This window comes from Gigantopelta aegis, chromosome 6 (genome assembly GCF_016097555.1).
Source record: "Gigantopelta aegis isolate Gae_Host chromosome 6, Gae_host_genome, whole genome shotgun sequence".
Taxonomy (NCBI): Eukaryota; Metazoa; Mollusca; class Gastropoda; order Neomphalida; family Peltospiridae; genus Gigantopelta; species Gigantopelta aegis.
The window spans coordinates 71,899,440-71,924,841 of record NC_054704.1 but is presented as its reverse complement, the minus strand read 5'-3'; the positions used below and the strand labels follow the sequence as shown (position 1 = coordinate 71,924,841).

General features: G+C 37.0%; 1 protein-coding gene across 1 annotated transcript in view; it reads left to right on the top strand.

Moving 5' to 3' along the window:
• Positions 1-5,990: 5,990 nt before the first annotated feature.
• The window catches only part of LOC121374709, a 68,517-nt gene continuing 49,105 nt past the window's right edge, over positions 5,991-25,402 (top strand). Inside the window, exon 1 of the mRNA XM_041501815.1 lies at positions 5,991-6,383. Coding sequence (XP_041357749.1) covers positions 5,991-6,383 — 393 coding nt within the window. The remainder of the gene's footprint in view (positions 6,384-25,402) is intronic.

The window sequence follows — 25,402 nt, the reverse complement described above, 5'->3', positions numbered from 1 at the left end:
AAATCATGGGGGTTTTTTAAATTAAATTTTGCTTTAACATTTAAAGACTACACATTTAACTATATGCCCATAAATGATTATAGGAAATGATTTTATCTACTGGTAGAAAATACATTTTTATTGGAGAATCTTTATTACAAACAGATGCTTCACATATAACTTCTGATATAGCACCTTTAATTGGTTGCAAGATTGTGTAAATTTTACTGTATTTATATTGAATTTATATTCACTAAATATGCTGGTCAAAATTCATAATTTATGCTGCCATTCAAAATAATCAGTCATCTTGCAGTTTTAAATTAAAAGTTTGTTTAAGGGTAAATGAAATTGACACATATCCATCAACATGTGTTATAGTCTGTTCTAATAAAGGTCACAAATCTTCTGTTTACCGATATTTTTATTTTTATTTCAAAAGTAAACACCACCTTGTACATCAATGAGAGCCCAAACAAGTAAATGCTAAATTAGGTAGAGTATCATTAAATAGGTATTTACAAAATATTTACTTGTCAGTTTAATATGGAAGAAATAATTGACGAAAATCAGTTTTATTCTATTTCCGACACTACTTTAGTTGAACATTTTTATAGGTAGCACTAAACCAAATAATTTCCGGCTGGGCCAAAGTTCGAGTTGAACCCAACTTTTGATAGAGAGTGCGAGTGCGAATAATTTTTACATGCTCATATACCACTAGAGTTTCGAGCATGTCCGTCCCAGGGCCTGTCTCTGGATAGCCAGGGACTTGTCCCGGAACAGAAAAATTTTTTTACCGCACAATTTTGAAATTTACATCCAAAAATTAAATAGTGGGCCTTTAAAATTTTGATGCGCATCTCTAATTAATATAATTAATAAAGAAAATTCTACTCATTAAATCTGGTCGCTAGATTAGATCGGGTGGTCAAAAAGAAATTAGATAAGATCGGTGGCCTGACTCGGGATGGGGGGGGGGGGGGGTAGAGTTGAAAATGGGCAGAATTTAGGAGGACTGTCACTTTTGTAGCGCGCCAGCAGACTCGTGGGAATGATACCGGGAATGGGAGGAGTTCAATTTCTAGTGGTGGGGAGGGGGCATAGTTTCTAGTAGGTGGGCACAAGCCAGTTTTTTGCTTTATTTATATTGAGTACATGTTCGTCCTCGTTGGGGAGGTGGGGGGGGGGGGGGGGGGGGCACAAACCAAAAGCTAAGTGGGAAGTTAATGTCACCGTACACATTAAGAACAAAAACCAAAATCGGCAAAATTTTCTTATCAAAATCAGCATTGGTTAAATGTACACTTTTAACAGAGAGGAGGCAGGATAGCAAAACATATATACTCTTAGCATACTTGTGAAAATATCGATAATTGTGATTGGTGTGTTAATGTGTTCAATATTTAATTCACCGTACTTAGAACAGCGACCTGAACAGGGTTTTTTTTTTATCGCTGACAGCGTGATTTTACCAACATCGACTGATTAAATGTGGAAAAAAAAGTTCCAATTTTATGTTTATTTTTTGCATCCTGGCACGCCGATACTTTAAACACGATGCGCATCAGGATGGAAATAAAACTATAACCGTGCACTTGATTTGTGTAAACTTGTAAATCCGACATTGATTTTCTTTAACACCTGTTAAATTGACTTCATCATTATACGTTGCAATCTTAAGTAGAAATGAATTGTTGTATTGTATATTTTAACTCAATTTTTGTGATTATATCCAATTAATTTTCCACATCGCCAGTAATTACTCCATGCAGGTCAATACAATGTCTACGTCAGAATATATTCTGTGAAACATACAACACTATCAAGAGGGTCATGTGACTACTGGTTACATACCACCATTAAAGGGACATTCCTGAGTTTGCTGCAATGTTTAAGATGTTATCGACTAACAGAGACTTTTTGACGACTGTAATTACATATTAAATATATTTTTCTGCAAGAAATATTTTATTTGTCGGAAACATCTTACAATGCAGCAAACTCAGGAATGTCCCTTTAAATAGATACAACTCAGTCTGGGTATACTACTGTGAAAGGGATGGGAAGTGGTAAAGCGCGGTCGGTCTGGGATCGATCCGCGTCGGTGGGCCCATTGGGTTATTTCTTGTTCCAGCCAGTACACCACGGCTGGTATACCAAAGTCTGTGGTATTTGCTGTTCTGCCTATGGGATGATGCATAATTACATTAAAAAAACATTCCCTTGCTATGAATGAAATTTTTTTGCGGGTTACCTTTCTGAGAGTATATGTCAAAATTACCAAATATTTAATATTCAATAGCCAGTGATTAATAAATCTATTATGTGCTCTAGTCGTGTCGTTAAAAAACTGTTACTTTTACTACTGTGACTCCCCCAGCTCCCGATATACCACTGTAACCTTCCAGTCCCTGATATACCACTAAAACATCCCAGCCCCAGATAATGATATACACAATGTACATGTATATACATATGTAAAACCCCAACCCCGGCCCACTCGCGTAATGGTTGGGGGAAAACTATACTATCTCCACACCGGGTCCTAGTGTACATGTTATTTCAATATAAGGATGGTCCCCCACTCCAATACAAAATCCTGTGTAGACTACAACACCAAAATACGTACTCCTGATTTTGTAGAGTTTTTATTCACTTGTATAAAACACCTGGTGCGCTGCCTGTGGCCAAAACACCACAGAGCGAACACTGTTTGACGGCAACTGAAAGCGTAAACGATCGATCTGTTTAGACGCGCCACAACAGTATCGGGACAGTCAAATCTCTTCGAACGTTGATTCAGCCATTGACTGCTGCATACAGAATTATCGCATCCAAGTGTACCGCGAGTAACGAGAGAGAAAAAATCGTCCAGCCATTCAACGTGTAGCTGTTACATCAATAGGACTGTATTTTACTTATTACGAGGACTATATTTTTAACAATTACGAGGACTGTATTTGAACTATTACCAGAACTATTTGGGAACTTTTACGAGAACTATATAATTATATATATTAACTACCATGAGGACTATCCCTTTCAACTACCAGGAACATATATATAAATATTATATGTATTAACTATGAAGAGGAATATGTATGGACTTTCACTAGGACTAGTTTTTAGCTACTAGCATCAATAATACTATGTTTTAACTGTCATTGAGATTATATTTTAATTTTCTTGATGACTTTATTTAAATACCACGATGATTATATTATTATTATCAAAATTACTATCTTTTAACTATCACGTGGACTACTAACTATTACGAAGATTCTTTCAGATATGATAACTGTCTTGTGACTGTTACGTGGACTAACTTTTGACATCGTTGTCTAGAGCCAGTTTGGTTAAAGGATAATTATTTAGTCAAGCGTATCTGAATTAAAAAAACAAACAAACGAGGAACCAAAAATCTAAATTTAAATCACTGACAAGCACTTTTTGTAGAGGTCAGTGATTTAGTTTTGACTGTTCTTTCATATTTCCCGTTCCTATTGATTGCGGATCCTATCATTTGGTGTTACTTCGATGGACTATTGACCATTCTACAGACTGACTTATCATTGCGAAATGTTTGACAGCGAGATCCCGTGATTACAGAAAAACCTTCAATAAACGTGGCTTCAGATGGACAGGATTCCAATTAATTCTCTTTAATGATTTGTCTGTCGACGTGTTTTCCTCCCCAGAAGGTCCGTATACGGATACTCCATCGAGCGACTTGATCGCAGATTGGTCATAAAGTTGACTCCCGTTGAGCCTTTTCTTGAAACTAGTAAACTTTAAAGCAAAAGCAAAAAAAGAAAACCTTTATGGATTTTCGTTAATCGTGAAATGTCCAGCGAGGCTGTGGAGCAACGTCAAACGTAAAGCGCTGCAGGTTGAGCGCTTGCAGCCATTCACCGCCGAGGATGTCGGAGCCTAATGAAGTAAACTTCTGTGTACCCTTCACGGCATTCGACCGCTCGTCACGTCGGGTTGGACGCATTCATACAGTCTGAATAATTGTATTGATTACAGCGGTATTTCCAACTCGCAGATTTGATGCTGAATTATCGAGAGCGCGCCCAAACCGCCAATAAGTGCCTGTATATAAATACAGGGAAAACGTTCTGGCAATATGTATCTGACTCGAGGAGCGATAATCCATATTTGTAACACTGAGAGGACATTTTAGCATGAAGAGGAGGATAATCTAGAATAACACACATTTGCCGCCAATTCTTCACCAGGAGTTGGTAAATTACATCTCTTGAAGTTGAAGAAGAACGTAATTTAACATGGATTGACGGACTTCTTGAATCACAGAAATTTCGAATCAAATTACGACAGGAGTTTTCAAAATTACTGTCCTTTGACGTGAAAAAGCATAAAATAGGATTGGCAAGTTTAAAATCAGAGACATTTGAAACTCTGTTATACTGGAAATTTTGTAGGCATATTTATTGAAGATACTGTACCAGAATAATTCTCTCTTTTTTACCAAGAATGACCATTGTGCAACAGGCGACAGCAAATAGTGAATGACTATTTACTGAGTATCTCTTAATACGGCAAGTTAAAAGGATGACAAGAAGGTTTTGGAACAGATAGCCAAGGATACGTATTCACTAACTTTACTGTGTCAGTTTATTATTAACTCGACCAATCTGAATATATATATGCATGGGCAATGAATGAAACTGATTCATAAAGGATATATACTTCATTAATTGAATTATTACAAGGATAGCATATTTATGTGTCCAAAGAAACAAATTAGTATAATGTGAAGAAATCAAAGGACAAGATATTCAAGTGTGTCTGTTTTACAAATTCAAACAAAGCTAATTTACAATTGTGACAACAATATGGACTGGTTTAATCAGCGACAGTAATGGAACTACTGTATGGGTTGACTCACGGTATATTGAAACGGGACAACTGCTCTGTTCGGCCCCTGCTGTGCTACTGATGTGAAGCGCTTGAGAGTGTTGATAATCAATTTGATCGGGAGCTGACTAATGTCACTCTGGTAAACAGGAACCAGTGCGTCCCGTTTAACTGGAAAACCCCATAACTCATGAACAATGTGCGACCTGTTGGACTCTGGTGTTGTATCAACTCTGGATCTTTCTGACTTGCAGGTTTATGCCTAGAGTATGGATGGGTCGGTTTGCAGTTTTAAAGATAATTCGTTTCTGACTTATCAGTGTAAATTGTGAGTAAAGATATATCCAGTTTCACTGATAACTGATAACTCATTTTGATTAACCAATGCAAGCTGTGAGGAAAGAAATCCGGTTCTGCGCATAGCTTATTTTCACTAAGCATTACAACCATTATAAGGATATATTCAGCATTATACATATATCCTGTATTTCATATTGTTCATTGTGTTTTGTGTTTTGTGAGTATAAGGATACCAAGCTGTAAGTATACCTTCAGTCTTATAGGAATTCAGCAGTATGACACATACCTAACTTCTAAAAGGTGACTCTGATCGTGTTGGTTACATTTGGGAGTATAGGCTGTAAGGATACCAAGCCGTAAGGATTTCTTCCGTCTTATAGGAGTTCACCAGTAGTTAATGTATGACACAAACCTCACCATCTAAGACCAAGGTGATTCGTTGATGGTGTTGGCCAGATTTGTGAGTATAGCCTGCAAGGATACCAAGCCGTAAGGATATCTTCCGTTATAGGAATTCAGATACTTTCCTTATCCTCTAAGAGCAAAGTGACTCTGATGGTGTTGCTCAGATGAGTATAGGCTTCTCTCTTATAGTAATTCACCAGTAGTACCTGTATGACACATACCTGAGTATTGGGTTGTCTCTTACAGTAATTCACCAGAAGTTTATGTATCACACATACTTTATCGTCTTAAGACCAAGGTGACTCTTTGATGGTGTTGGTCAGATATGCTACCAAACACACATGTCTCAACCTTTGTAATGACAGGCGTTGCGGTATCGACGACGCTGCTGGACGAGATCATCTATGGTAAGGGGGATTCATATGGGTGAAATGTCCGCTTTGCTGATGCTGCTCCTCATCCAGTGTTTCCCCAAACTACTTGCCAACAACTTCTCAGCTTCGCGGCAGGTTCGACTGGCGGTCTTCTGTGATTCCGGAGTCCATAAGGAGTGTGTTGATGCATCAGCATCCAATCTCCTCAATTCCAAGATGTTTTCACTTGCAAACTGTAGTTATTTCCTTAACGGATCAGTGTTGAACGAAAAGATGATACGAATTCAAGGAATAGAGAGGTTTGCACTTCAGCTGACACAAATGAGACCTCATTTCGTTCTTGCAGTGGGCGATGCTAAAAACGTCCATGTAATTTCAATTGTGTGTCGTGCTATGGGGATTCCTTTGTTTGGATACATAACATCACCAGAAAAACACAATGTGAGTATAATCATGAACGTCTCTAGGCTTATCACGTGCAGCATCTTAATCTGTTGCGAAAGAGAGTACACGGTATAATTATACTACATTCTCTAAGACACCTAGGTCACGTTTAATACGTGGTCTTTTCGCGTGTATTGTTAACCTGCATTATCTTGGTGAGATGACGGTTTTATATAATATTTACTTAGGAAATGAGTTTTTTCTTAATCAGAAAGTTGTTTGTCCTTTATATATATATATATATATATATATATATATATATATATATATATATATATATATATATATATACTCTTCAAAAGAAGAAACGCAAAACCACATTGTCGTAACATTTGGAGAATTGATTTAATTATTGAATGGTGAGTCCGATAATTACCAAATGTTGCAGGATTGTTCACAATTGACTCTAGTCCATTGTGAGTAAGTGATAGGACACACCACCAAGGTCAAGGTCATCTGGAGTCAATACCGGGTGTGGCCTCCGCGTGTGTTGACAACTGCCTGGCACCGCCTGCCCATTGAAGTAACCAGAGTACGGATGACGTCCCGGGGGATGGTGGCCCACTCGGCCTGCAAGGCTGCTGCCAGCTCGGGCAGGGTCTGGGGCTGTGGTTGTCGCTGTCGGAGGCGTCGGTCCAACTCGTCCCATAGATGCTCAATTGGGTTCAAATCCGGTGATATCGATGGCCAAGGAAGGACATTAATGTTGTTGTTCTGTAGGAAAGCCGTTGTGAGACGTGCTGTGTGAGGCCTGGCGTTGTCATGTTGGAACACTGCGTTGGCGTTGGCCATAACTGGAACGATGTGTGGCCGGAGGATCTGGTCAATGTAGCCCTGTGCATTCAGGTTGCCCTGCACGTGGACCAGGTCAGTTCTGCCAGTGTGTGAGATGGCTGCCCACACCATGACACTACCCCCGCCGAATCTGTCCACTTCCTGCACGCAGTTTGCCGCATAACGTTCACCACGACGCCTATACACGCGACATCTTCCATCATGACGTCGGAGCAGAAATCGGGACTCGTCACTGAACCACACCTGTCTCCATCGCAGTTGAGGCCATTGTCGATGAATCTGGCACCACTGCAGTCGGAGTCGACGGTGTTGTGGTGTTAAGATGACACCTCGAATTGGACGACTGGCACGAATTCCTACCTCACGTAGGCGGTTCCGTACGGTCTGGTCGGATATCCTGTGCAAACCTGGTATTGCTGCGGCTGTGGAGGTGGCAGTAGTCAATCGTTCCCGAAGGTGGCGTACCCGGATGTAGCGGTCCTGCCCGGGGGTAGTGACCCGTGGTCGACCGGATCTAGGGAGGTCACGTGTTGATCCATGTTGCTGGTAACGGTCCCACAGTCTGGAGATGGTGCTTGGGGACACATGGAATGCCCTGGCAACGGCCGTTCTGGATTCGCCTGCGTCTAGTCGGCCGATGGCATTGTTTCTCTGCGGTTCACTGAGACGTGGCATGTCCTGGATTGTCAACTATCGGCCAGATACAGAGGCCAGGCAAGCGAACACCCTGCACTTTTATACTGTCGGTGTTCATGTTGCACGTGCAGACAACGCACGTGCAGTGGTGACATGGTTTGCACGTGGCTGCGTTTTTGCGAATATTCACATTTTGGAACTTTATTGTACAGTAGCTGCGTTTTATCGAATGTAACCGTGGGAATGTGTTTGGGACATGCAATGACCTTATATTCACAAAGCATGAACCGGTAGGAAACATAAAATCGGAGTTATAACCCATTTGTACCCTTTTGCGTTTCTTTTTTTGAAGAGTATATATTCGTAGCTGCCAGTCTGGCAGTGTGACAATATAGCGCTTATTCTATGACGTCTGTTTCCAGATTTGTAGTTGACGCGGTGTGTTTTGTCACATTCGATTAATGCGTTTCATTTTCAACTGGTACCATACTCGCCAGACACAGACCCAGACCTAGTGTGTTTTGAGCCTTAAGTCGACCTAACAGACAGAGCGAATGCTATAATTGCAACTTTACTACGACGTAGATGTTAATTTATTCCATACGCTGTTTTCTAAGGATCTGATTTTTCCTTTCGATTTATCATCTATGTCAGGGCCGCACCTAGCTTAAAATAACTGGGGAAGTAGTAGAAACAAAATGCGAGTACGGTAATATAGTCTTCTCTAGGTAAGCGAATAAGGTATCTCTAAAAAAAATTGGCACCTGTTAGTTTTTTGTTGTTGTTGGGGGGTTTTTGGTGGGGGGGTTTTCGGGGGGAGTAGGGCTAACGCCCCATCTTTACTCCCTTGCTAGATAGACATTGTTTGATACGTAGCGTTTGTGACACATTGAAGAAACCTCTCACACAGTGTATTCTCAGTAAACAGTCTTCTACAATGAATCGTTAGTAAGATTGTCATTCTCCAACATCTTTCCTACTTAACCTCCAGAGTCCTATAGTTGTGACTCCATCTGCAGGAGTAATCATGGATTGTGACTCTACGTGAAGGGGTATTCCTGTGATTTCGAATCCCAAATGTAAAACAGTGTTTAACGTCACTGCAAACGGCTTTATTATAAAGCCATATTACTGTTTTAAATAAACCTAGAACACTTGCATTTAAAGAACAAAAGTGGCGTTATTATATACAGGCCACATTATAACTGAGGGGGTTATACAAGATTGTTTGACTGTTCCATAGTTTAATAGAAAATCAATTCCTTTATGTTATCCTTGAATTTCAGTGACAAGGCTCAATATTTGAGAATCCAGATTTTATCTAAATATAATTTAAACTTAACTTGGAAATATTTGTGAAATCAAGTTAGGTTGGGGTTGGAGTTTTATTGGTTGCAAAATTGCAAACAAGACCCTGATCTTAAAGTAATCAATCTTCTGTCATGCGAAGATGGACTGTTGGGTCAGTTCACACTGTAACGTATTAACCTCATATCCGACAATCCCCCATGCTTTCCAGTGACGCAAAAACATTTATCAGAGCTGAAGGCTTCACTTGTACGGCTTTTGATTTCTAAGATTTCCCTAAATGGACTTCTGCGGAAGTTGTCTGACTACTTGATTGTTTTATCCACCAGTAGAACCCCCCCCCCCCCCCCCCCCTATCATGACCTTACGTGTGTAATTTTTGTGTAAACAACCGGACTCGGTGGAAGAGTGGTTAATCCATCGGTCATAGGGTTGTTAGGTACGGTGTTTGCTTCACTGTACCAGTTCCAATCCAGAGCCAGTGGCTGTACTCCTACAGACGAAGCACTAGATAGGGATTCATGGAATCAATCACTATAGTGCCAAATATCCATTGAACTCTGCATTCTGCAGAGATACGGTCTTGATCGTGGATAACGTTTTTGTCGTTCAAACTTTACGGAGGGGTGGGACGTAGCCCAGTGGTACAGTGCTCGCTTGATGCGCGGTCGGTCTGGGATCGATCCCCGCCAATGGGGCCCATTGGGCTATTTTTTGCTCCAGCTAGCACACCACGACTGGTATATCAAAGACCGTGGTATGTACTACCCTGTCTGTGCATATAAAAGATCCCTTGCTGCTAATCGAAAAGAGTAGCTCATGAAGTGGCGACAGCGGGTTTCCTCTCTCAATATCTGTGTTCCTTAACCATATTATGTCTGACGCAATATACCCGTAAATACAATGTGTTGAGTGCGTCGTTAAACAAAACATTTCTTTCTTTCAAATTTAACGGCTTAATAACGACGTGTAAGCCTACAACACCAACCTCGAATTCCAGACATCACAGATAGCTGATGTGTGTGTGTCCAAAATAGCTTTACCATATTGTTTACATCATTTTTCCCTTCATTATTAAAACAAATACCATCAAACAATAGTTTAAAACATATATTGACCAATAACATTGTTATAAATGACGTCACTACACAGTGTAAAATTTCTATTTTGAGAAGAAATAACAGTTTGATAATAACAATAACACTTTTAGTGGTGATAACACAGAAATGCACTAGTGATTGATAGCACTGTTATTTCAATTATATACATGTATTCAGATATTTCACTAAATGCTATACAAAATATTGTGATTTATATAACAGTATTGTATTATGTCACTCATATTTTAAGGTATTTCACAAAATGCTGTATAAAATAAAATACATTATGTAACAATTCTTTATTATGTCACTCGTATATTTTTTTAATAATATAATTTAAAATAAAATAATTTACTAAATGCTGTATAAAATAGCATGCAGTATTTAACTACTGTATTATGTCTCTCATATTCTCAGATATTTAACTAAATGTTATACAAAATAACATGCATTATATAACAGTACTGTGTTAATCTTTTTTATATTTCACTAAATGCTATACAAAATAACATGAATTATATGACTACTGTATTTTGTCACTCGTATTTTATATATATATCACTAAATGTTATATAAAATAATATGCATTATATGACAGCATTCATATTTTCACATATTTAACCAAATGCTATACAAAATAACATGCATTATATGACAGCATTCATATGTTCAACTATTTAACTAAATACTATATAAAATAACATACATTATATTGCAGTGCTGTATTATGTCACTCATATTTTCATATATTTAAAATAAAATGCTATACAAATTGAATGCATTATATAACAGTACTGTATTATGTTACTTATATATGTGTACTCCGATATTTCACTAAATGCTATACAAAATAGCATGCATTGTATGACAGTACTGTATTATGTCACTTATATACGTGTACTCCGATATTTCACTAAATGCTATACAAAATAGCATGCATTGTATGACAGTACTGTATTATGTTACTTAAATACGTGTACTCCGATATTTCACTAAATGCTATACAAAATAGCATGCATTGTATGACAGTACTGTATTATGTTACTTATATACGTGTACTTCGATATTTCACTAAATGCTATACAAAATAGCATGCATTATATGACAGTACTGTATTATGTTACTTAAATACGTGTACTCCGATATTTCACTAAATGCTATACAAAATAGCATGCATTATATAACAGTACTGTATTATGTTACTTATATACGTGTACTCATATTTTCAGATGTTTTACTAAATGCTGCATAAAATAACATCCATTATATAACAGAACTATAAAGTGTCACTGATATTTTCAATTATTTCACTAAATGCTATATATAAATGCAATATATGACAAAAATCATATTTTCACTGAATGTTATACAAAATAGCAGGCATTATATAACAGTACTGTATTATTTGAATCATATTTTTAGATATTTTACTAAATGCTATATGAAATAGCATGCATTATATAACAGTACTGTATTATGTCAATCGTATTGCCAGACATCCACTAAATGCTATGTAAAACAGCATGCATTATAAGACAAATTCATATTTTCAGATATTTAACTAAATACTTTATAACATGACATGCATTATATAATAAACTATAGAATGTCAATCATAGTCTCAGTTAGTTCAGTAAATGATATATAAAATAACATGTATTATATGACAATATTCATATTTTTAGATATTTCACAGTACTGTATTACGTCACTCATTTCACTAAATGCTATATAACATAACATGCATTATTACCCATATGGTTAAACATAATCTTGGTACATGTTACGTCCCACTAGACCTTCAAATGGGACATAACACCTCGACGTCACACGATGACGTCATACGACTGACACACTAGACCTTTCCGGAACATTTAGCGACATAAACTGAAATCGAGTAATGGGTATTAAATAGAATATTAAACTCGCTACCATTTCGTATTATGTTTATGTTCCTCGTGAAATAGTTTCAATTGTCACTCGTTAAAGCTCGTAACAATTGAAAATCATTTCACTCGGGACATAAACATGATACGAAATGCATTACTGTGTAATGCTTTATTTTCGTGGGCTTAAAATATTCGTGTTTTTGCTCAAATACGCACTTCTTTCGGTACTTAATTTCGTGGATCAAAAAGATGATATCATAAATTCGTATTATATGTATGCGTGTGTTATATGTTCGTTGTGTTCTTAAATTCGTTGAATGCACTAGTCCACGAATTACATGAAAATTAGACCACCACGAATTAATAAACAAAAAACCCCCACATTATTTCACGGTATATAAGAGTAGTCTCCTTCCGTGGAAAGGGCAGGACGTAGCCCAGTGGTAAAGCACTCGGTCGATGAGCGGTCAATCCCCGTCGGTGGGTCCATTGTGTCATTTCTCGTTCCAGCCAGTGCATCACGACTGGCATACCAAAGGTCGTAGTATGTACTACCCTGTTTGTGGGATGGTGTATATAAAGGACCCCTTGCTACTAATCGAAAAGAGTAGCCCATGAAGTGGCGACAGCGGGTTTCCTCTCTCAATGTCTGTGTGGTCCTTAACCATATGTCTGACGCCATATAACCGTAAAATAAAATGTGTTGAGTGCATCGTTAAATAAAACATTTCCTTCCTTCCTTCCTTCCATGGATATTTCACATCTTATCATGCCAGTCAAGCATGAGTTCACTGTCCTCTTCAATTAATACGGATCTTACCACACTACCCAGAAATCAGCGAGCTTTGCCGAAATTAAATTACCCAGCGGATTCTGGAAACAGACTGTTTGACGTAAAGTGATCTCCGATGACAGATAGAACCAACAAGCCAGAAAATACGATTATCGGATCTGCATCAGTGCGAACACAACGCCCATAGATGCTGTAATTTGACTTTCTACGAGGACACAACAATAAGTAGTGCTTTCTCGACACAATGGTCTTTCATTAGGCCAATGTGGCCATTGCCACTGTTTTATTTCGGCGAATAACACGCGTTCCAGAAAACAAAATAGGCCCCGTTAACTTACGTCGAATTTAGATCGCACTCCGCATTTGTTTCACTACGCTGGATTTTCCAGGTCAAAAACAAAGCCAGTATTTTAAAAGTGGGGCACTTTTGACGGGCTCGTACCGATCTCGGTTTTCATTGGCTTATCACAAGTATAGAATTCCCCAACAAGAGATCACGTGAGATTTCGCAATTTTTGAACAAATTTAACTGTCTCATATCTCCAAAACATATTTATATCCATAGAGGTATGGTACAACGCCTTTCCAGGGGTCGGTGAGTGGGGGATTTGCCTTGAAATTTTGACAGTGGCCAGCTGTTGGCATACGCGTTACACGTAAGGGGGTGTTACTAATTACGTAACGCTCTAGGGGTAGAGAACGAGGGTACTGTGTTCGATTTACGTAACATTTTTCACGACTATATATTACTTTTATTCATTACTTAGACTTAAAAAGTTTTTTTTTGGAAATGCGCGGTCAGTCTAGGATCGATCCCCATCGGCGGGTATACAAAATGACCATGGTATGTGATATCCTGTCTGTGGGATGGTACATATAAACGATCCCTTGCTAAAAAAAAATGTAGCGGGTTTCCAAGGCGCGTGTGCAGGGATTTCAGCGGGGTTGGGGTTATAGACTATGTTGAGCGAAGTTTATATGGGGCCATGCTCCCCCCAAAAATACATTTCAATTTTTTTTAAGCTTAGGCAAGTAAGGGTTTCCACCTCCAATACCCTCACCTGCACATGCACCCAATTCCTCTCTAAGATTATATGTCAAAATTACCAAATGTTAGACATCCAACAGCAGATGGAAGGAAGGATAGGATATGTTTTATTTAACGACGCACTCAACACATTTTATTTACGGTTGTATGGGGTCGGATGATTATTAAATCAATATGCTTTATCTTTGATGTCGTTAAACACACACACACACACACACACACACACACACACACACACACACACCCAACTTTACTCTTTCCAAACGAAATAATATTTATTTGAATTTGTCGATTTTAACACGTAAAATTAAGAAGTGAAAACGTTCATTGTCTACTTTAGTATATTTTATTTTAAAAATATATACATGATTAATGTGTTACTAGTATACAAACTAAACTTTGAAAGTTCTACTAACACTTTATAAAATATCAATTCTGAAATAGGAAGGTACGACTGTCGATAATACGTTGTCAAGATCAAACCAGTTTTAACTAAAGACTCTAGTATCGTGTCCGCAACCGAACGTTCTTCGTACAGCGCAAGATTTCTCTTTTAATTTTTTGAGACTAACCCTACAATTTGAAATCGGCAAATGCACGTGTTAACTGAAACTGACAACAGGCTGTCGTTTGTGCTTTGCTGAGCTATGGCGGCACAGGCGACGAATCAAGCGTATACGTTTGACGATATCCGTTCATAGCGAACACACACGATCTTTTTAAAAGTGCCTTTGAGCTTGTATTTCACATTTGTACATGATGTTATAATATGGTAACCAGAGAATGTAATTTTAAGCCAACACATAAGGACATTGAAAATGGTCATTTATTTTATGATATAAATGACGACAAGTAAAACGTATAATTATTACGTAATGTACAGGCGCGGATCCAGGATTTTTAAATGGGGGGGGGGGCGAGGGCGCAAAGCGCCCGAGATTCCTAGGGAGGTCAGGGGGTATGCTCCCCCGCGAAATTTTGAAATTTAAGTGGCCTGAAACGCGATTTCCTCGCATCTGAGTAACAAAATAGCTATATTAACGTATGTTTTTGGTATTGTCATACTGTTTTTGTTATGTTCAAAATTTCATAAACTCTGGTCTCTTCTTTTTTTTTAAAGTTAAAGTGGTCATCTCTCCTTCCCATATTAGGCTGGTTTTCCGTTGACTGCGGCTGCCGGTAAATGGGAAGAAATATCGAAACAGTTATTTCAGTAATATATTAAAGCAGTCAGAAACATGTTTAATATACAGTCAGTAACATTTTATGCAGAAACATATATTTGTTATGTAATTACAATCATTAAAAAGTCTCTGTTGGTCGATACCATCTTAAAAATTGCAGCAAACTCAGGAATGTCTCTTTAAGGCGATTTTCATGAACAAAATGTAATTTAAAGACTCTTGGGAAATAAGTGCATTTTTGTGTAATTCCACTCTAGTGTATGCTATAGTTAAAAAAAATAATAACTTGACCCAAAAATAGGGGGGGGGGGGGCGGGCCCCTTGGGCTCCCACTAAATCCGCGCCTGATGTAGTCAAATAGATAACATGAAATGTTGAAATAATGTTATATAATACCTAGTAAGTCATTACATATGTAAAGATTATGTATATTACATAATCCTCATGTAAGGAATTGACATATAACAAAGATGGGGTATAATATTACGCTAATAATAGTAGTGAATAATAATTTTATAACTCAACATCATCCCATAACTTGTTAGGTGGACTGGGGTGGAAGGCGGGTGCAAAAATTTTTTAGTTTACCTTCTGTGACCGGAGGTTCGAATTAAATGATTCTATACTGGGCACGCGCAACGTTAACTTGCCTTTTTAACTCGGCTGATAGGCCGTACCGAACTCCGTATGCCGATGCGGATCTATATATATATATATATATATATATATATATATATATATTACATACCCAATAAATCTTACTATATAAATACAGCTCTGAATACAAGAATTGAATACAACTTTCCGTATTCAACTCAATTGCCGGAACTATACCGTATTCAACGCTACTATTTATAGCACATGGTTACCGGGAATGCCCTTCGCGATATGTAAACAAAGTTTGTGCCTGGTTTGTTTAAAATGTTATTTTGTGGAAAATTTGAACTGAAAACAGACGAAAACGGTGACAAATATTTACAATTTAATGAGCGCGATACCAAAACTTGAGACGGGAACACTACTAACCAACGAGCTTTTAATCCACGATAGTTAAGGTCGACGACAGTCACTTTTTGGACCCTTGTTTTGGCTTCGTTACATCGTACACAATTCTTATTCTTTTTCAATAAATAAAACATCTCCAACCGTAATTTTGTGATATGATATATTTGACAAAAGGTACGTTTTATTTCTTTCATTTTTCAAAACTTCAAATTAATATTTTGTCCAGAATTATGAAAAATAAAAAAAAGTACCGACCTGTAAACAGCGTTGTCTGCTTGTTATAGGAATTTGACAGGGGTCAAGGTTAGTAGACTAGTTTTTATTTTAATGTGGCGCAGCATTGTAATAATACAGCTAATTTTGAATTTAAATGACGTCAGTGTGCCAATGACGTCACTTTGCATCTCCTTACAATAACCATAAACTGGGTACATGACGTTTCCTTTTTTTTTAAATTCCAATGTAAAATTGCTATTGAATTTTTTTTTTCTTAACATTACTAATGCACCTGGATGTCTTTGAACAAAATCTTGTGATTAAAAAATTGCACCTTTTACGAAATATGGATTTCTAGTGAAATTACGGTAAGATATGCTATATTTATTGTGTACGAAGCCAAAACAAGGGTGCGAAAAGTGACTGTCGTCGACTTTAGCAACAATGCCGTCTCCTCACGTAGAAAACTTGAATGAACTGTCAACCGGATTATTCAGTGGAGCGATGATTTATGGAGGCACATTTAATATAAACTTAAACTTTTCAGCAACGAATAATTCCATGAACATCAATAAAAGAAAACACACCGATGACGACTCAGACACCGAGTGAACAATTCTTGACATTTTTCTTCGTTGATAAAACTGGCACGCTGAAGGTTTTCTGACGTATTACGAGCAAATTAAATATTATATTGTTCGTGAATTTTAGCTATTACATTGTCTTTAAAAGGCATTTCAAACAATATCATTAAAATTATAAGTAACTTGTCACTCGTTCTTTCTTATTTCTGTTTATTGTTTAAATAGAACTATATTCCTATGCCACTAAGTATGTGTAATAATTGGTGGTTCTTCGGTCCGCGTAGTAACACAGCTGACCTAGTTGTGTAAATTTAGAAATCCCCGTCATTAGCTAGCAGTGTTACAATTTCTAAATTATTATTTGGAAAATTCCAATTTAGGGTATGTAATAAATACAAAACTACATATATGTGGTTTTCTGATTTCTGTATTTTCTCGTGTATTTCCGGCCGGTGTCGCGAAATATATTCGCCCCCCTAGAAAATCGCCGGCCGGCGGATTTATTTCTCGCCCCACTCCAAATATTTTCGCCCCCCCCCCCCCCCCCCCCCCCCCCCCCTATATAATGTGTTATATATAGGACGATGATCTATTTCTACCATAGTCCATACGCATACAAATTATGTGCTGTCTTTAATAGTCATCGAAAAAAGAGATAAATATCCTTATTTATTACATATCCATTCAATCTTAGTATAGTAATAAAGACCATTCCGATCCGTGCAATTAAAAAATCTTTTATTGAACATATGTCCAATAAAAGCCTGAACTACTTTTGGGGGAATCCCCCATATTATTGTTTGAGAGTTAGCTCCCTTGAATGTTTATTATTATTTTATTATTTTATTAATTTTAAAATAAATAAATAAACTAAAGAAGGTATGTAATAAATACAGAACTTCACATACGTTTTTTTCGTTCCTATTTATTGCACTTGTTTATTGTGCGCAAGAATATATACCACTCGACCGCTACGCGGTCTCGTGCTATATATTATTCTTGCGCACAATAAACTCGTGCAATAAATAGGAACGAAAAAAAACGTATGTGAAGTTCTGTGTATATATTACACTTTTTGGAAACAGTTCTCAAGCGAATTACTCTCTAATTATACAACATTACATTAGAAGAATACCCTCTATTTTACCTTTAGTTTACACTGTCTATGATTATAATTAATTTCTATCTATAGTATAGAGACTATAGACGATATTTTATTTCTTTATTTCATTTGTGAATGCAGTGCCCCGATTTCCTCCATAAGGTATTCATACGTCATGCATTTTAAAACATTTCAGAAAGACAAAATAAAAACATATACTCTCCGTCAAATATATAAAACTCAGATAATATGTTTCGCTTGTAGTGACGACTTCTATTGTAAACTGAATTATATAATTATAGGGGTCACTTTATTATCCATTATACAAGTGATTCTACTGATGTAGTGGCGTATATTTAGGAGAGTTTTGGGCTATCCTGGCAGTGTACTTATCTAATATGATGATGTATATACACACACAGGGTGAGCTTCTCTTGTTTCATTCTCCTGCTAGTGCACTATTATAATTTGCATAGTAGAGAAAGTTTGTTTTACTCCACCAGTAATATATTGGTCTACTATGATAATGTATTTAGCTCTCCGGTTAGTCTATATAATAAATAACTATGTGATAAATAGAATCTCACATCCGTGCTAATTTTATTACAGTGGGTGTGTGGGGGTGGGGTGGGGTGGAGTGGATAGAGGATATATAGTGGGAACTAATAATTCCATACTTTCTCAGAAGCTCTTGGTATCGTATAACAACAAATGACATTATATTCAAATCAAACCATAAACATTTTATTTCAAATTAAGTATCCATCAGGGAACCAAAATGCAATACTTGCATAAAATATAGTAAATAAAGCTATAAACTTTCATTATATTTGCTTACAAATATTTGACAATTCAAATGCATAATTAATAGGCTTCATTATTCCAGTAACTGAAGTTGGATGTGTGCGTGTGTATGTGCGTGTGTTTATCTTTGCGAGGGTCTGTATCATATGTGTATATGTATGTATATGTGCGTGTGTTTGTCTATGTATGTGTGCGTGCGCATGTGTGGCATGCTCACGTGTATAAAACATAACAGTGATATAAATATGTTCAACAATAATTTACCTGAATATTGTTCATTAAATGACAGAATAACTAAAAATGAGTAAGGGGCGAATATTTTATGGGGGTGATTCTATTTCGTGGGTCGGGGCGATTCTATTTCACGGGGGGAGGTTTTATTTCGAAATAGATTCGCCGGGGGGCGAAAATGTTACGGGGGCGATTCTATTTCGTGACACCGGAAACCCCTCTGCCTGCGGCATCGGGGTTTCCTGCAGGAAATACACTTGTGGAATACAGATATCAGAAAACCACATATATGTAGTTTTGTCTCTCTATATATATATATATCGATCTGACCTAAAACTATTTATGTTACACCATAAATATATTTTTATGTGAACAGTCGAATTAACAGAGCTAATGTTCCATTTTTGTATGCATTGATTTCCTGCGAGGTCATCATAACCAAACACAAAATACAGGTATACCTTTAATAATGAATCTTATTAAATGATATCATCTCAAAAGAAATAATGTATATAAAAATGGGAATGAATGGTGAAGATTTGTGTCATAACTAGAACACATCTCATAAATTACCTTATAGCACAGTTAAAGTTAAACAGTTTGTTTTGTTTAACGACACCACTAGAGACCATTGATTTATTAGTCCTTGGCTGTTGGGTGTCAAACACTTGGTAATTATGCCATAGCCTTTCAGTGGAAACCCGCTACATGTTTCAATTAATAGCAAGGGATATCGAGTCGAAAATTACCAAACATTTAATATTTGACATTCAACAGCTGATGATAAATAAACCAATGTGTCCTAGTGGTTTTGTTACACAAAACAACGTTTTAACATTCGAACGGAATGTTTGACAATAAAAATGTTTGACATTTAATAGCCGATGATAAATAAGCCAATGTGCCCTAGTGGTGTTGTTAAACAAAACATTTGTTTAACTTTCAAACTGAGTGTTTCACAGTACATATTCTTAACAACGGTTAATTGGGCTTTCATATGTGTGGATATCCTGGTGGCCAAGCCGTTAACGTCTCGGGACTGTCAAATGTCATTCGATTCTGTGCAATAGGATCGAATTCTGCCAAATGACACCTTTTGGTTTTAAATATTACGTAATCTATGTGTAACACTGGAGACACTTAATCATGTGTAGATGTGTGATTTCGTCTTCCCCTCTTCGACACTTTATAAAATGAGATTTTCAATTTTCTGGCGTTTTCTAAAACTAAAGTCAGAATTGCCATTTCACTAGTTATACCTTGTTTTGAACGAGCTTGACATTCAATTTTGCAAGAACGGATGAACCAAATTAAATATTTCCACATTATTTTCCAGCTTCAAGGTAAACGTTAACAGGTTGTGGCATTTAGTTCAGTCTGTTAAGTGCTCGCCTCAAGTTCTCGTAGAATAAAATAAAAACATTCTGTCCCAACCTGTGCCCTAAGACTGGTATATCAAAGGTCGTGGTATGTGTTATCCTGTTTCTTTTTCTTTTTTTCTTTTTTTTCTTTTTTTCAGAAAGTGCATATAAAAGATCCTTTGATACTAACAGAATACTGTAGATAATTTCCTCTGAAGACTACGTGTCAGAATTATCAAATGTGTCATATCCAATAAATGAATAAATAAATGAATGAATGTTTAACGACACCCCAGCACGGAAAATACATCGGCTATTGGGTGTCAAACTATGGTAAATGAAAACAACTAAAGTGATGATCAACATCGATATAAAAATTCAACAGTTAAATAAAAATACAGTGTAAAGGACTGTGCAAAAATACAAATATCACAGATACATACAATTAAAATTTAGAATAAAACTCAGTATCACGTAAAAATTGCAATAAACGTTCTGGATGGCATCGAAAGGATTCCGTCACAGTTCGTGGTCCAAATATATCTTTTCGAATTTCTTTCAAATGGGTACACTCCACCAAAATGTGGCGCACAGTCAGAGTACACTGACAGTGCTCACACTGAGATGGAGGATCGTTCTTTCACATCCAGTAATAACCTATGGTTAATAAATCAATGTGCTGTAGTGGTGTCGCTAAACAAAATCAAACTTTAACTTTAACCTTTTCTGAAACAGCTTGGCATTTAATTTGGCAACAAGCGATAAACCAAGCTAAATTCCCCTCATTATTTGACACCCCCGGGGTTAAAACTAAGACGGCAGTATTTTTGTATCTAAGTCTAGTGCCATCGATTTGTAAATGACAAATGACGTAACGAAATTAGTAGGTAAAGAGGAAATGATTTATTGAGCCGTCTCAAATATTTTGTTATAGACTGCCGCGATAACGAGCAATAGAGGCACTCCAGGAATAAAATTAGATTACACTTAATACTATGAGAACTTGAGTAGCCGTCAAAATGAAGAAACTGTCTAATGCCTGGCTTGTTCTCTTTGTTAACAAGGAACCGTTTAGTCCATCAGCGATGGACATTCAGCAAAATTAAGCTTCCTGGCTATTTTGCTAACTGAATGTTTTGACTGCTAATATAATTATAACGTAATGTTCAGTAAAGGGGCTTCGTGCAAATGCACAATGGTTGCTTCTAGCCAAAGGTTTTGATTCAATTTTTGTTTGAAATCGTTATGGTTATAACGCATTATTTTTTGTTAGTGTGACACTCAATTAACCGATGTATGTCTTGTACTCGGTTGTAGTTAAACATTCATTCATTCATTCATTCATTAAACTACATACCAATACAAATTACGACAAAATAATTTCACATATTAGATGTGGTTTTTGTTCCTATTGGAATATCTATAGAGAACAGCCAATAGATTAAACGCATGACGTGACAAGTTTAGGTGCTTGGAAAAACAACAAAATGGTGATATACAATCATCACTGCTAGAGCTTGCATCTTAATAATAGTTATTATTGTATATAGTTCATATTAAAGTTGCAAATATTGGCTGTTTCCCTATTTCGAACAATTATTTTGCATTATTTGTCTATACATCATGCGATATTGATTTTATTTTGAGTGTCCTTATACTTTGCCGTTTAAAACAATATACATATATATATATATATATATTATGGATATTATGTGTCGAATAGAAGGTAAAACACGTTATTCATCATCAGTTAGAGAGGCATTATTCTCGAAAAACTTGAGTAATTTTACATTTAAACGCAAATGTATTACAAACGCAACTGCCAGGTCTATGTGAATTTATACTTTTTCGGGGTCTAATAAAATAGAATTTATAGGCAGCAGACAACTCCAATAAGCCATTTTATCTCTCTTTACAACTGGATATATATATATATCTGCTGTTTGACCAAGAGGCCGTCTTGTAAATGAGAGGACACCTTTCTCAAAGTCCAAGACCCTTCGGACAATGGTGGTTAAGTCCCAGTGGGTAGAAAGTTCATATTCCTAAGACAGAAGTCAATGGGATTTCATTAAGACGTCTTGTATTTATTACCAGCATGCTGTGAATATTTATAACATTCACTATTTGTAATCAAGGAGTAACGCGAATAACACATTAATCGTGTTTGTGTTCTTGTTTATTGCGAAAGGTCATCGTAGCCGGACATGGATAATTGGCGATCAACTTAAAGTACCCACAAATTAACCACGTGGACATTATCATAGTTACAAGCGGCATATTTCTCTACTTTTACATTTATTTATTTTTAAACATATTTACACATTAATCGATTCCAAACGTAATCTTTTCATAAATAAATCGTGAATATCATAAGCCTGAGAGAAGGAGCGACTCAGGCGGGTCCACTGTCCCATCCCGCAATACTGGAGCAAATCTTCGTATTCAGGCAAAAATAATGGAAATGTTCGGGGAAAATAGCTTTCCTGACAACTCTTCACCACGTATTTCCTTATTTAAATCAAATATTAGTTATAAAAATTCGAAGTGATTTGTTTGTAATCCTATATAGCTGTTTGGTAGTAATGTAAATATGCATAAAAGTTGTTATGCAGATTCGGGCATATTCACACACACACACACACACACACACACACACTCTCTCTCTCTCTCTCTCTCTCTCTCTCTCTCTCTCTCTCTCTCTCTCTCTCTCTCTCTCTCTCTCTCTCTCTCTCTCTCGTGGTGTAACAATACATCGAATTGTCGATAGGTTGCGATAGTCAGTACCTCGATAGCAATGCATCGATAGTTAATTCAGCTATCTATAACCATCGCTTGCTCAACTATCGATAGTTTCGACAGTATGCATAGTGAAAACATAATAACAACAACAAGTAGTCTTTATATTATAAATGTATTAAATATGATTTCACCAACTAGTGACATTATTACAAACAACTTAGTACAAACACAGACATAGATACAAACACAAACATACATACATACGCACACTAACACAGACCAACACACACACACACACACATACATATATACATACATACATACATACATACTTATGCCTCAATAGCTCAGAGCGCATCGTGGTTAGTCTGCAATTTGTGGGCGATTCGGTGCCACAGGTTCGAGTCCCAGCAACGGCATGGGACAATTTGTGAGGCCAGAAAGGATTTAATTATCCCCTGCGCCAGTGCGTTAATAGCTATGTATGTAACAGTCAACATCGACATACATCAAGCGATTTAAGGAATCACAATACTATTGCAATAGTAAAACTGACCGCAATAGTCACCCCTAAAACACACACACACACACACACACACACACACACACACACACACACACACACACACACACACACACACACCAAAACCAAAAAGGACCGGGATAGGAGGAGTTGCCAGATCGGGAAGAAATGAGATGGAATTGAAAGGAGAGAAAGGAAAGGGCACAGTAGAATAAAAAGAAAAGTAAAAAAAAAAAAGGACCGGGTTCGTGGTGAATATCGAAATTGTAATGTGCTTTCACGCTGTATGAAAAAACAAATCGCGTTCTGTACGACTAGATTCCAGCCGTGTCACATCATAACACTTCTTACGAAATCGACAGATCCACAACAGCCGGCAGGTTCACAGTTGGCAGCTACATATTATAGTCGTCAGAAACTGATTTGTTGCTCAAAGATATTGAACTTTTTCAGAACATAGCCTGACATAACGACACGTAGTGTACGCCCGAACTGAACGCACCCAGTCCTGAGGATCTTTCACTAAAGATTCTCCAATAAAAATATGTTGTTCTGCTAGTCAATTAAATTATTTTGTTGTAATTTCATTTGCATATAGCTGAAGACATAATATTTACATTTAATATGGGAATCCGTTACTGACTACTCTTACCGAAAACGCAGCGAAGGATATTTTATCATCCATTAAAAGCTTTTGTAGGAAATATCGCTGGCACTATAATTTGCGATATCTCCTGCGATATTCTCCTAGGAGATATCGCTTCTTTTTGTTACGTCACTGTGTATGTTTCAGCGCTAAGCCTATTATTAGTGATGTCACACCACTGTCGTTCTGCTAGTTAACGAGTCTACCGCTGTCAAATATAGTGACATTCAACCCACATTATTGACATTATTTACAATTGTCGCAAATGATTTTTTTTTTTATAATGGATGATAAAAAGAATACCCCCTTGTGTCTTGTGATATCATAATTTATCACCACTCGTTGATAAAAATATTTTAAAAAAATCATCGGCAAGCCTCGGATTTCATACTTTTATCAACTTGTGCTAATAAATTATATCACAAGACACTCGGGGGGTATCCTCTATATATATGCAATGTCGCAAAGACAGAAACGTTTTAATTTGATTTGATTTACAGAAAACAACACACTTTTTTGTGATAGGACAACAAACTACATCTAAAGTTTGTTAATGAGAGGAGAAAAGCAGTTGTTAACAGCAGATTTGTTTTTCATGTCACAGTTATAATATATGTTAAATGTGCTCCTTTAATGACGAAGGATGGTGACTGCAAAAGCGACAGCTGGGGTTAACTTCCTAGTGTGTTGTCGGTCCTTCTCCCTCTCATTATCAGTCCTGGCCAGAGTGTTATCACTACATGGCCCTGTAAGGGAAAGGTAATAATCTGCAACCAAACGGTAGAAGGACATATAGACTTAGGCATGTCTGTCCCGTCCGACCGTCCGTACTGCGAAACACCGGGTAGTTTATCGTCACGGACATCTCATGGCCGTAGCTAGGATTTTTTGTTGGGGGGGGGGGGGGGGGAACTGAGTAGTTAATAGTCTAAAACTCCTTAAACAGTTAAGAAGAGAATTTTCTTTAAGTTTCTGTAATGCTTTTCGGATTTTTTTCGGCTAGCTACGGCCCTGCATCTCTCTCATTAATGAATATTAGTATGTTCTTA